At 54.2% G+C, this 14,072-nt stretch overlaps 1 protein-coding gene across 5 annotated transcripts; it reads right to left on the bottom strand.

Annotated features, from left to right (window-relative positions):
• Window positions 1–2,439: 2,439 nt before the first annotated feature.
• SHKBP1 (SH3KBP1 binding protein 1) lies at window positions 2,440–13,908 on the bottom strand. 5 transcript variants are annotated; one of them, XM_004271269.3, is made up of 18 exons: window positions 13,754–13,907; window positions 13,481–13,534; window positions 13,315–13,360; window positions 13,135–13,208; window positions 12,774–12,832; window positions 12,464–12,544; window positions 11,335–11,496; window positions 11,164–11,254; window positions 10,883–11,073; window positions 10,177–10,292; window positions 9,272–9,359; window positions 9,041–9,157; window positions 6,354–6,524; window positions 5,142–5,297; window positions 4,625–4,721; window positions 3,379–3,557; window positions 2,976–3,090; window positions 2,440–2,854 (listed from the first exon to the last, which is right to left on the bottom strand). In XM_004271269.3, the coding sequence occupies exons 1-18, from the start codon at window positions 13,837–13,839 to the stop codon at window positions 2,623–2,625; spliced, it is 2,115 nt and encodes a 704-aa protein (XP_004271317.1). In that variant the 5' UTR covers window positions 13,840–13,907; the 3' UTR covers window positions 2,440–2,622. The 5 variants fall into 5 exon arrangements, with proteins under 5 accessions (XP_004271317.1, XP_033286833.1, XP_049559880.1 ...); XM_033430942.2 differs by having other exon boundaries at window positions 2,976–3,087; XM_049703923.1 differs by lacking the exon at window positions 5,142–5,297.
• Window positions 13,909–14,072: the final 164 nt, after the last annotated feature.

Genomic DNA, 14,072 nt, shown 5'->3' with positions numbered 1-14,072 from the left:
TTCTCTTTCAGGTCACAACCCTTTCCCACAAGAATTGGGCCAAGGCCCCACACTTAGGATCCCAAACCCTACCCCTTTCACGTTTGTCCCCCCTCCGGGGACCCCGTCTCTCAAAGCAGTTTGATTCTTAAGGTTCCCAGTTCTGTAGCCTTAGCCCCGCCCCGAGTAGACCCCAGCCTCCGCCCACACAGGGTACTAGGCCTGACCATACCATACGGCTGACCCCAGACTAAGAATAGCAATCAATTCAGGTTCGAATTCATCCCCAACTCCTGCTCCTTCTTCCAAGGGATGTGCAAGGAGGACAGGGGACCCCCTTCACCCTCCCGCCTTACCTTGAGGCACACGGGCTGATTCACACAGCCACACTCACACCCGTTAACGTCACCTACAGCAATCCATGCCTACACCCAAAACTGACACCCAGAAGTCTGGGCCCACCCACCGTCCAGGGACTCACAGCCCCTTGGAGCAATAACGACGGCACTCAGGCCCCACTCAGGGGCATTTGTGAGTTGTCCCAGCTCAGTGATGGAGTGACTGGCTCTGCCCACTGAATATGCCCTGTGTCCCTGTCTTCGTGTAGCTCCCGCGATCTCTGCTAACATGACCCTGCAGGACAGTGTGTCCCTACCCCCGTTGCCCCCCTCCCCGTCTCCTACCCTGTAGCTGGAGCATTTGCTGGGGGCGCCGCCGAAATTTCTCCCTTCTGCTTGGGATCCAGGGCATCTTCAATGCTCGTTGCTAGGCAACAGCCTCTGGCTCACCACTGCAACTTCCGGGGATGGCGTTGGCTTCCCCTCCCCCCCAGAATTTGGAGTTCCCAGCTCCCAATCCCCCCCATCAGTGCCACTATCTTCCAGGGTTGCTTCTATGTCTCTCCTGTATCTTGATCTGATCTCGACCCTTCAGAATCCCTCAGAGTTCTAGAGCCCTGGCCTTCCAGAAGCTTCCTCCATTGTATGTGCTCACACATGGGGTTTTATCCTGATATTAAAAAAACAAACAAATCTTTTTAGTGTTCTTGATTTTCTAACATTCTCTTCCCCAGTTCTAGAATCACTAGCATCCCAGAAACACAAGTGTTCTGGATTCCCTGGCATGGAAAAAAAAAACGATCTCAATAATCTAGCTCTGTGAGCATTACAAAATACCCCCATAGTCTAGATCACAGACATTCCAGAACACTCATGTTTTAGAATCACTCACCTTTTAGGCCTCCCACTCATGTTCTAGATTCTCTGGCAATCCAGAACCCCTTGACATTATGGATTTCTTAGGATGCAAACAAATCCTCTAGTGATCTAGAAGGGAAGGGCTGGCTTTCCAGAATATGCCTGTGCTCTAGATTTCCTAGCAATCCAGATTCCTTTCTGTTTCCTATAACTATCAGCATTCCAGAATGCCTGGCTTGCAAAATATTCCTACTGGTGTAGATTCCTAGGCATTCTGGAAAGCTCCTCTGTCCTAGAATCATTGACTTTCCAGGTCCTTTTTCAGAAACTTCTACAGTCTGGATTCTTTGATATGCAGGGAGGAAGCCTAATACTGCTCATCCACTAGTACTCTAGAATATTCCTGTGTTCTACATTTCCTAACATTCTAGACCCCACTCCCCCATGTTATAGAACTTCTGGCATTCCAGAAACTCTGGAATTCCAGGATTAGCATGTTCTAAAATCCCTTGTTCTTAGTTGGTCCGCTTTCTCTTCTATTATTGACCCTAGGAAAAGATGCAGAAAACTTCCCTGAGGAGTTGACATAGGTAGGTATTAACTGGGGAAAAACCTCAAGGATGTCAGGCTGGGGTGAGCTGATCCTGTTCTACATACCCTCCCTGGTGTGGGCAAGAGAGGGGTGAAAGACTGGGCAGCCAGGGATATGGGCAAAGTGTTTGCAGTGGTGAGGTTTGGGGTACAAATGTCACCTAGCCGACATCTGTGTTTCTGCCAACCTGTACCTATTCATCCCTGTTTGTGGTAACAGTACCCTGAATCACCTTTCAGGAACTCTTCCTCCACTCTGTCAACACGGGGCTGACCTCACTGCCTGGCTCGTGAGGGCACGTGATTAGTTCAGGAATGGCCATCTGATTCAGTTTAAGTCAATGAGAATCAGTCCTGTGATTTTGCTGCTGCTAGAGAGAAAAATGTTGCTAAGGAGCTACCTGGAGTTATCCTGGCACAGAGGGGGGAAAACCTGACTGAGAATGACCCCAGAGGAGAGCAAAGCCAAAAGATGGAAAGATATTCTGGATGAGTGTTTGAGCCCTGGATCCAGCCATGCCTGAAGCCAGAGTGTAAACCAATTCCCCTTCTTTACTTAAACCAGGAGAGACAGATGTTCCTGAATCTACAGCCAGGGACCTGGTTGGGCGCCACGGCTCTCTTACCCTTTCCCTAGGGGTGCCCAAACCCTCTCAGAACGTGACCAAGGTGCTGGCAGTGAGAACTTTATTAGGGAAGGGTGACTTTGGCTCCAGAAAAGGGAGATGATGGGGGCCTAGTAACACTAACCACTCCAAGGAGGCCCTGGCCCTGAACCCAGGACTGTGACAGGAAGCGGGGCAGGCACCTGAGTCCCCCAGGGCCTGGGTATCTCAAGGCACCATGGCAGCCATGTTCAGAAGGAAGTTTCAGTGAGCTTCATCTTGGGGGGTGCAAGGGGAGCCCCGAGACCCGCGGAGGGCCGGGGGGCCGGTGTCGGTGGCCGCCGGGGCTCCGGCCCGCTCCGCACCAGTTCCTGGCAGCGTTCCACGAAGCTGCCTCCCCAGCGGCGCCGGGCCTCAGCCTGTGGGGGGCTCGGGCTCCCACGGCGGCTGGACAGGGAGGCGCTGCTGAAGGCTGAGTGGAGACTGAGGGGGTGATGAGGGTCAGTGCAGGTCATCAGGGTGGAGCTGGGTCCCCCCTGCCCCCAGGCCACCGTGTTCTGCCCTCCGCCTCATTGCTCAGAAGGGGAAGTGGAGTCATGCCTACCTGGTGAGAGAGGTCCGGGGCGAGGGGCTGGGGGGAGCACCCCTGAAGGAAGCCAGCGGTGCTAGTTCGCACTGCTCCAGCTGTTCCAGCAGCTCTTCCTCTGTCAGGCCCCCTGCTGGGGGCGGCAAGGAAGCAGGGTCAGGGGCAAGACAAGGGCACAGGCCAAGAGACAAAGGTCATGTGCAAGGACTGAGGTCGGGATAGGAGGAAAGATGCAGAGGTCGATGGACAGGGGTCAGAAGCTAAGAAAGAGAGGTTAAAAAGCAAGGGCGAGGAGGGGTTGGGGGCCAGGGAAAGGGGCCAGAGGGCAAGGGCTTGGGGAGGGAGCTCATGGCGAAGGAGGTTGTGGAGAGGGTGCAGGGTGAGTCTGTGGGGCTTGGGACGGGACTGGAGCGGGGCGTACCAGGCGCCTGGCCGAGGCCGACCATGGCGGTGGTCAGGTCCCACATGGCCAAGCTGCCGTTGGCCTGGCCAGTGAGCAGATAGCGCCGGGGCCGGGAGCCCAGCCTCCGGGAGCCCTCACACTCGAGCACTGTGAAGGCGGTGGTGGGCGAGCCGTCCACGGAGCGCACGGAGCACACCCTGAGAGGGGAGGGGCAGGGGTCACCTTGGCCACACCAGGGCCTGGCCTGGTCCCTCTTCTCATCTTTATACCCCTCCCAGGCCTCAGTCCCCACCGCCCTTGTGGTTTCAGTTCCTGCTTCTCGGATGAGCACCCAACCCTCTCCATCCCTCCCAAATCTACTGTCTTGGGTTCCAGCCCTGTGGGGACCAGGAGCCTCCTGGATGTCCCCAGCCCCACACACTCACCCTGGGGCTCAAATGGGATTCTTCCCCACACATGTTGCCCTCCCTGTTCCTGTCTCAGGGAGGGCCCAAGACTCATCCTGGGTGCCTCCCTCACTTCCCAGCATTCCCCATGGCCGGCCCCCTCCTCCCCTCCCCATCTGGCCCTGATCAAGCCCTGCCCTCTCCGGCCAGGCATCTGTCCCAGCCTGCTCTCCAACCTCCAGTCCATCCCCCTCAGAGCGGCCATGGCTCCCCAGGACACTCAGGACAGTCTCAGCTCTTCCGTACGATTGGCAAGGCTGCGCCCCTCTGCAGCCCCATTTCTCACCTCTTGGTGCTCCAGCCCCCAGAGACCATGCATGTCCCTGGTTATCCTCTCTGGCCGTTCCAGCCTTTGCACATGCTGCCCCTTCAGCCAGGCACAGACTTTCCCCTCCCTCCTTTCTTCTGCTCATTCCTATTTATCCTCAAGGTCTCTGCTCAGAGACTCCTCTCCAACAGGCCCCCTTCCCAGGCTGGAGCAAGCACCGCCTCTGGGCTCCCACAGCTTCCCGTCCCTCCCCCATCCTGGCCCTCACCCCCCAGCCTGTGCACACACCCCCAGCCCCCAGCCCGGCCCTGACTACACTGGGCGATCTCTGCTTGCGGTCCAGCAGGGGCACCTGGGATTGTTCCAGCTTCACTCCCATCCACACATGTCACACCTTTGATACCCCAAACTCCAAATCTAGGACCAGGCTTGTGCTCCTTCCCAGCCTCTGCTCCTGCGGTGTCCCTTGGCTGGGATGCCCTTCTGACCTCCCTGGCATCTTGCCTTCTCCTCTGACCGCCCCCCCTCCGTCTGACGGGATGGTCCTCACCGCTGACCAGTGGAGGAAAGACGCACAAAGAGCTGGCTGGCATTCGGTACCACCTTCTGAATGAACACTTGCTGGTCGTCCCGCTCGCCGTAGGGGCCTGGGCCAGGGAGAGGGGGTCAGTCAGGGCCAGCTGGGGTCCCTGTGACCTCCAGATCCCAAGACTCTGCCTCCTTCCCCACTGCTGAACCTCCCCCCCAGGACCAGGTCCCCATCCCCAGGTGGCTAAGGTTGGGCGAGGTCAGACAGGGTTGGGTGTCAGCAACAGTCAGTGCAGTTCAGGCACATCAGGGGCAGGGGGCGGATCCTGGGTCAGCAGGAATCAATGGGGGTAACAGAATTCAACTGGGATAGCTGGGAGTAAGTGGCGGTCAATAGGGGTCAGGTGGTGATGGGTGGAGGTCAACCCCAGTAGCTGGGTGGGTCAAGAGAGGTCTACAGGGGTCAGGAAAGGGATCAGTGGAGGCCAATGGAGGTCAGGCAAGGTCCGTGCGGTGGGGGACCCGGGGCCAGGAGGCACCAATGTCATTGCCAGCACTGCAGCCGCCATGCCCGTCGGCCGATTCCAGCGCCAGGATCTTGAATGAAGCGAGCGGGGTGGAGCCAGGCTGGGTGGAAATCATGCCACGGAAGCGAGTCACAGACCACGTCCGCACGTGGTTGTTGTCGGCACAGACTGAGGAGCCAGGGGGCAGCAGCAGGTCAGGCCCGGCCGTAGCATCACCACTGCCCGACCTTCCTGAGCCCCGGGATGACCTCCTTTCAAAGGTGTCAGGATTCAGGCCCCTCTGAATGCTTCCCTTTCAGAGAATTCTCTCTTCCCCAGAACTCCAAAGAGTTAACAATCCCGGTGGCTCTGCCTCCAAATCATTCCAGGGCCTGATCTCACTTTTCCCTGTCCACTGCTCCCACCTCACCCCTGCCCTGGTCCTGTCCATCTCATCTCCTGCCTGGACCACTGCAGCAGCCTCCTCCTTGGCCTTCCTGCTCCCATCCTGTCCCCACATGCAGTCAGAGGGACCCTGTGAACACCTGTGTCAGGTCACAGCCCTCCTCTGCTGTGAGACCTCCCGCGGCGCCATCTCATTCAGGGTTAAGGACAAAGTCTTCTCCATGGGTTACAAGGTCCCACTGACTTACCCCATCACCCTCCACCCTCTTCCTCACCCACTCCACTCTGGGCCCAGTGGGCCCCTGCTCTTCCTTAGACACACCAAACATCCTCCCACCTCAGAGCCTTTGCAATGCCTGTTCCCTCTGCCTGGAATGCTTGTCCCCACTGACCTGCACTGTTCATTTCTGTTCAGAGCTCCTTCCTCAGGAAGAACTTCCCAAACCATGCACTCTCCAGTGATCCTGGCACTCTCTTGGCCTCTCACATAGCTTTGTTTTTATTCATGGCCCCCATCCCCATTGCCAGATAGTGATTTATATTTTTATTGATTTATTGTCTGCTGCCCCCGCTAAAGCGTCAGCTCCACGAGGGTAGGGACTTGGCCTGTCTTATCACTGTTTCCCCCGTGCCTGGCAATTGCTAAATTGATTAATTTTCCCCTCTCCCTGGCAAATCCACTCTCCCCCAGACTGGTCCCCTTCACGGAATTCTCCAGAGGCCACTCCCCACACACTGTCTCTCCCCAGTATAAACCCTCATCCACCTGGCTTCGTGCTCACAGCTAAGCCATCCCTCCTGCAGGGAGATGGGCTTGTGGGGCAGCCGGCCAAGGCTCACCTGAGATGAGGTGCTTCTCTGACAGCATGATCTTGGTGACGGGGCTGCGGTGCACGGTGAAGGTCTGAAAGAGCTGAGGCCCCGAGCCCACGGTCTCGGGATGCTGCACGATGACACGCACACCCCCTGAGCTCGTGCCGTAGGCGATCTCAATCCAGTTCCCACTGTCACCTGGGGAGGGGCCGAGGAGGAAGAGAGGGACAGGGTCACAGAGAGACAGAAACCAAGGCAGAGAGAAGAGGCAACAGACAAAGAACAGATGCAGAGTCAGAAAGTAAAGGGAGAGGGAGAGATGGAGAGAACAAGGTGGCGAGACGTGGGAAACGGAGGAATGGGAGACAGAGGGACGGGGCAGAGAAACCAGAGACAGAAATTAAGACAGAGAGGGAGGAAGACTGACATATGTACACTAATATGTGTAAAATAGATAACTAATAAGAACGTGCTATATAAAAAATAAATTAAAAATTTAAAAAAGACAGAGAGAGGGCTTCCCTGGTGGCGCAGTGGTTGAGAGTCCGCCTGCCAATGCAGGGGACACGGGTTCGTGCCCCGGTCTGGGAAGATCCCACATGCTGAGGAGCAGCTGGGCCCATAAGCCATGGCCGTTGAGCCTGTGCTCCGCAACGGGAGAGGCCACAACAGTGAGAGGCCGGCGTACCGCAAAAAAAAAAAAAAAAAAAAAAAAAAAAAAAAAAAAAAGAAGACAGAGAGAGACAAAGCTGAGAAGAGGGGGAAGAAAGATAGAAAAATAGAGAAACAGGGAACCAAGAAACAAATCACAGGGAGGGATACAGAGACAGAGACTGACAGAGAGAGAGATGGAATTCGAGAGAAAGACAGAGAAACATAGAAAGGGACATATAAACAAACAGGCCCGGGTTCAGTCTCTTCAGGGAACTAAGATCCTGCAAGCCACATGGTGGGGTGGGGTCAAGCAAACAAACAAAACCAGACAGACAGCAAGGCAAGAAAATGAAACTCGACACGGCGTGCCTGAGGAACTCCCCAACCTTGCCAAATTTCCACAGGGGAAAGGTATGTTGTAATGTCACAAACTTAATGGACCATCTTAGGGAATGTGGGTAAAATGTGGTTTTAATATTTTACGCAGGAGTTAGAAGCAATGGATTCAGGTTATGAATAGCAACATGGATGGATGTTTAACCTAGGGCAGGATGCACAAAAGTAAGATATATAAACTGAGTTATATACCCCATACCATTTATGCAAATTCAAAAACATGCCCATAATATCCATTTTGTAAGGACACAAACAAATGAAAATATAAATGCCAAACGTGACAGAACAGTGGCACGTGGTGAGGAGGGGGATGGGGAGGAAAGGAGTAAATCAATGACATAAGAAAGGGGCCTTAGGAATCCCCTGGCAGTCCAGTGGTTGGGGCTACGCACTCTCACTGCCAAGGGCCTGGGCTCAATCCCTGGTCAGGGAACTAAGATCCCACAAGCCACACAGTGTGGCCAAATAAATAAATAAATACAGTTTAAAAAAAGAAAGGGGCCTTACGTGATGACATGCTGTGAAGTTAAGTTTATTATTAGTCTACGCCTGCTAGAAAAAAATGCACTGTGACCCCTACCTCACGCCATACCTAAAAGTTAATTTGAAATGGAACAGAAACCTACGTGTAAAAGCTAAAACTGCAAAGCTTCTAGAAGAAAACACAGGGGAAGATCTTCACAACCTGGGGGTAGGGTAAGAGATCTTAAGCTCCAAAGCACTAACCATTAAAAGAAATGAATCGTCAACCAAAGTGAGAAAAGTCAGGCACAAACAGCCACACACCGCATGATTCCGTTTACATTAAATGTCTAGAGCAGGCAAATCCATAGAGACAGAAAGTGGATCAGGTGCCCAGGGGCTGCCAGGAGGGAGGACTGGGCTGGGACTGCTAACGAGCGTGGGTTGTTTTGGGGGCTGATAAAAACGTTCTGGAATTAGACAGTGGTGACGGTGGTACCGCTTTGTGAATCTACTAAAATTACTCAGTTGTGAATTTTCTGGTATGGGAATTATAGCTCAGAAAAAACAAACAAAAAAATGATTTCTCTGCATTTGCCATCAAGAAAACAAAACACAAAGACTGTCTCAAGGGAGAGGACTCAGCTTCATCCACTGTAACACATGCATCCTCTTTCTGTTTGACTGGTTATGTTTTTTTGATTTTGTTTGTTTTGGGTTTTTGTTTGTTGTTGTTGTTGTTGCTGTTTTGGTGTGTGTGTGTGTGCGCGCGCGTTTGGCCACGCTACACAGCTTATGGGATTTTAGTTTCCTACTAGGAATCGAACCTGGGCCCTCGGTAGTGAGAACCTGGAGTCCTAACCACTGGACCACCTGGGAATTCCCAAGACATGCATCCTCTTTGTTTCAGGAGCGTGCAAGCAGCACGCCCTAATCACAGATATGGGAAAGAAACACCAAGATCAACAACTAGAGGTCAATTTTGCCCCTGGTGAAGAGGCCCGCCATGGCGGAGCACCTAGAACAGTGCCTATATGTAAGTGGTGCTCAGTAACTGTTTGTTGAATGACTGTATGAGTTGAATCTGTCTGCTTCTCCATAAATCTCACTGGGTCATGCTACACAAGTGATGGGGAGACAGCTCCGGGCTGCGGCCGGGGCTGGCTGCTGACGGCAGGGCAGGGAGCTGAGCTATAGCTTACTGGTCTTTGGGGTGAGGTAGACACTCAGGGCTGTGACTCCATCCTCCGCCGGGTCCCGGTAGAGCTCGCTGACAAGGAGGTCATTGTCCTTCATGCGCAGGGGGAATTTCTGCACATCTGGGGTGAACAGGGAGGATAGAGTGGGTTTGTTCAAGGTACCCCAGCCTTTCCCCTCCTCTCCCACCTCTCAGGGGAGGTTCTCAGGCAGCTGGGGTGCCAGCTGCTGCTCACCCACGTAGTAGATGGAGCCGTTGTTGCAGCCCAGGAGGAGGAAGGAGCCTGCAGCATCGTAACTGGTGATGGGCTGCACCTCCTGGACCTGGGGGTGGGGCGGGGTGGGCTGTGGCCATGGTGCCGTCCCTTCCTGCCTTTGCCTCTGCAGTGCCCCCCCGGCATGCCCATGCCTCCCTGCTCCAGCACCCTCCCTCCCGTTTCTAGGCCCACTCCTCCCCAGCCTTGCCTGCTCCAGGCCTGCACCATCGGCGTCTGTCTCTGAATGGCTCTTGGTTGGCGCTTCTGTCTCGTGGCCTCTCCTTGACTCTGTATTTCTGACATTTCTTTATTCATCTCCCTCTTTCTCTCTGTGTCTCTTCATCTACTACAGTCATTTAGTCCTGGTTTCTCTCCATCCACCCTCTTTCTCTCTCTCTGGCACCTCTGACCTCCTGTTTCTATTTGTCTGTTTCTCTCCATCTCTGTTTCTTTCTCTGTCCTTTCTCTGTTTGTCTGTCTCTCTCAGCCGAACGCTCACATTTTAGAAAACAACGCTGTGGGTGTATTTTCTGTTTTACATGTTGGACAGAGCTTGGGGCGAGTGCAGAGAGAATGACAGACGTTTGCACGTCTGTCTCTGGGTTTCCGCCTCCTCTACCATCTCCCCTCACCCGGTCTCCCACCCAGTGTCTGGAGAACCCTCTCTTCCTTTCCAAACCCACCATTCTTCACGTCGGCCACGAAGGCCTCCTGGATCCTCCTTTGGCCTTTATCATACCCCATCCTACCCCACCACTGGATCTGGCCCACTGCTGGGTCCCCTGGTTCTCTCCAGGTCGGGTGGGGCAGAAAGGAACCCCTCCCTGGGTCTGACTGGTCTGGGCACCCGAGAAAGAGGCAGCCAGGCTGGCCAGTGCCCTGACCTGCCAGTGCTTGGTGACGGCATTCCACACCCCGATGCGCCCCGTGTGGCTTGTGGCGATGAGCTGGTTCCCGACGAAGAATAAGGCCTCCACAGGCACGCCCAGATGGAAGACTCCTGCACAGGGTGAGGAAGGCTGAGCCAGGACCCCCTTTCACGGGGGGAGAAGAGGGGTGGCAGGAAGAACTCCAAGGGCCAGAGGATTCAACTTGGTCATAGAATCTTTACAGGCTAGAGGATTCCAGCAGAAATTACAGAGGATTGCAACGGGCCAGATTCCTGCTGCGGCGTGGGACTCTAACAGGGTGTGGAATTCTAACACAGCTAAGATTTTCAACAAAGGCAAAAAACTCTATGGGCGGCAGAGGATTCTCACGAGGATTAAGAGTTGTTAGCGAACAGATTAGTCTAAGGAGTCAGATTTCTAACGGGAACAGATTCTAACAGGTCTGGGATTGCACTGGCATGGAGAATTCTACCCAAGCAAAGAGATCTAACAGGGCAGTGAATTCTGACGGAGGAGAGAATTGTATGTGGGTGGATTTTTCTACCAGACCAAGGAATGCTAACAGGATACGGAATTCTAAAGGGCTGGAGTATCCTAATAACGCAAAGAGAATTGTGGCCCATGGGCTGTTTTAACAGGCCACAAGTTGGAGTAGAATTCTAAAGGGCAAAAGGGTTCTGGAAAAAGCCTGGTGTCATACCTATCTCAGAGCCACCGCCTTCTGCCTGCAGAGCCCACAGCAGAATCTCGCTGCCCGTGGCTGCTGCCACCATCTTGTCATGCTCACCCAGGGCCCCACTGAGCACCCGGGCTGTGAGTGCCAGTCGCTCAATGGGCCAGTCCAGGCGGGGACTGGAAAACACCAGCTGCCAGCCAGAGGCTTCCTTCAGCCTGGAAGATTGAGGGACGTCGTGAACCCTCACCCTGAGCCCTCCCCATCAACAGGGCTTAAGGTGTCCTCCCACCACCCTCCCTGAGCACCTATAGCAGACAAGAAACTGGGTATAGGCCACGGCGATCCAGTTGTGGTGTCCACACACCAGGCGCACCATTCCCGGCTCCTCTGGTAGCCCTTGCGGGGAAAGGCAAGGATCAGGGCAGGGTCACAGGGGCCCACTGGATGCCCCAGTCTCCCAAGAGACAGAAATGTACCTGATGGGGACGGAGGGGCTTTCTCATCTAGCATTCGGCCCAGCAGCCCTGCATTGCCCAGGTTGGGGGGCATCGTGTTGCTCCGTCGAACAGGGGCTGGGCGTCCCCCTGCTTGCTGGGGCCCCACCAGGCTATGCCTGTTCCGCCGCTTCACCGGGAACACTGTGGCAGGGAGAAGGGGCAGAGTGACAATCATTGTAATAATTGTAATAATTGTCACACAGCAAGCACTTAAAGTGTGCCAGATGCTGATTTTGCCACATGGGTAGCATCGTCTCCTAGAGAAAAGATTTTCGGTGGTGCAGGGACATGGCGTTAAATGAGACTGAATCACACAGCGAGCTGCTCCCTTTTCAGTTCCTTTGAGCCCATCACAAAGGAAGAATCAGTTTGGGGCTGCCACGATATTAATACCTCTTCAATATTTGGCAATCTTTCCTTTTAAGAAATGGAAGCCTGTCTCATTGGCAGACACCAGCATCTACCCAGAGTTTAATTACACTGTTATGTTTGGGGTTTATTTCACGTCTACTTATTTATGGCATGAAGGTAGTGACAAAAAGCTTCTGTTTAAAACAATTAAAAAAAAACAGGGTCAAACTAAGTTAAGAGAACAATACGTCTTCATATTTGACAGACTTCATGAAGGCAGTAGATCTTGACTGAGGTTAGGGAAATAAAGCCATAAACTGAATTTCCCCACTCTGTTCCTTCTACCTATCAGCAAAGCCTAGTAGATTACAGTTCCCAATAACCACGGGTGCATATTTTCCATGGCCAGTGGGCTGGCTGCTCCATGGAGATTATAGTCAATAACTCTCCTTCAATATTTCTCCCCTCCATGCAAGGGACACCAGTTCTCCCTAAGCCTCCCTACAAGGAAATCAAACCTGGACTACAACTCCCATTGGGCTCTAGGGTAAGCTTCTGAGCCTCAGGGGGACTAGCTTGGCCCATTGCCTCATTGGAAATGCTGTTTCTTACTTCCTTTCCAAGCATCAGTCCAAGCATTTGATATAGAACTACAAATCCCATAGTGTCTCAGGGCCCACAGCTCAGGCACCCAAGAGCTGCAGCCTTATGGGAAATGTAGTCTTTAGCCCCCCCTCCATTCCTTAGTAGTTCCCACCTGGTGGAGGCAGGTAACCATTGAAGAGGACGTTTCCGCAAGAAGATCGATCCAACTCTTCCCGAAGCTGCAGACGACGAACTAAGACGGAAGGACTCAAAGGCTGGGACTTGGAGAACACTGAGGCAGATCCCTTTCCCCCTCCCCCATCTCTTTCTCCACAGAATATCACCACCCTCCTGAGACCCAGGACCAAACCCAGGGCTCTCAGCTCTAACCCAACCTTCTTTCAGGAGAGAGGCGAAAGGGGGAGCATCACTAGTGAGCTGGTTTTCTATGGGATGAGGATGCTAAAGGGGGCCCCACTTACCCAGAGGAGTGAGTCCATAGAACTGGGCTTCGTGGAGGAGGCTGGAACCGTGGATACCCCTGGGTAGTAGAATTGACTAGGGGTCAGGGTCTGGGGAGTGGGAGTGGACAGAGAATGCTGAGGACGAAGTTTTCAAAACTGCACAGAGAATCTCAAGAGGTAGAAAATTTTGATTGGATCAAGATTCTAAGGTGAAAATGTGTGTGTATGTGTGTGTGTGTGTTTTGTGGGGGAGAATTCTAAGGACGCATAATTTAAATATGATCAAGGAGCTTAAGTGAACATTCTGAGGGGAAGAAGAGACTTCCCGGGGGGGGGCGGTGAAGACGGTGGGGGACTCCCCTTTATCTTCCATGCCAACCTGGGGTCCAACTCTTTGGTGCGCAGGAAGTTGAGGATAGGGGCGAAGACGGTGGGGTCCCTGTCGATGAAGATCTGCGGGGAAGGGAGGCAGAGGATAGATAGGGCAAAGAGCCGGGCTGAGTGCGGATCCTGTCCCTCCTCCTACCGGCCGCCCCATATCAGCTCTTGCTCTACTCACGGCTCCGGTCTCATCTTTCAGTGTTGAGATGCGTCCGCTCAGAAGACTGCAGGGAGGGGACGCAGAGCAGGTGTCACGGGCCGGGGTGTGTGTGTGAGGGGGAGATTAGGTCTCCCCATACCCTCTCCTTCCGCCCCCCCCACCCCAAACTCGCTCTCCCAATCACCTGGAGAAGAAGGAGTCTGGGATCCAGGTGAGAGTCTGGCGAGAGGTACTGAATCTGTGCGGGGACCGTGAGCGGACGCGAGATGATGAGGAATGGGGCCCCCAATCTCAACCCGGTGAGTTCCCTTCCTTCCCCCAGCACCCATCCAGGCTCCCCACCTCCAGCAGGGGGCGGAGCAATCCCTGACGGACAGGAATTCCCCCGGTAGAGGCGGGTACTCCCACCCCGTTCCCCGTTCCTGAGAGTAGCGCCTCAGGAAACTCCTACACTCACCTTTTGCCTCCCACGTTCAGATGAATCACCTCCCCGGGAGGTCCCCGACCTGGGACCCCGTCTGCTGCAGGGGCCGCGGCTGCCATGGCCCCCGGGTTAGCCGGCCGGCCTGCACCCGCTTCCGGGTGTGGATCCCGCCCCGCCCCCACCGGGTGCTCATTGGGCAGGAGACTCCCGGAGCCACCGGCGATTGGGTAAAGCGCTCACCCGTCGCAGTTAATTTCTCCGCCTCCTTAAAGGGTCCCGCCTTTCCTGTCCTGGACGGGACGGACCGAACGGCTCCTTTGGGGAAGTTTAGTTACCACGGATAGCAAAACGT

This window comes from Orcinus orca, chromosome 20 (assembly GCF_937001465.1).
Source record: "Orcinus orca chromosome 20, mOrcOrc1.1, whole genome shotgun sequence".
Taxonomy (NCBI): domain Eukaryota; kingdom Metazoa; phylum Chordata; class Mammalia; order Artiodactyla; family Delphinidae; genus Orcinus; species Orcinus orca.
The sequence above is the reverse complement of the archived record's forward strand: the minus strand, read 5'-3'. Positions and strand labels throughout refer to the sequence as shown.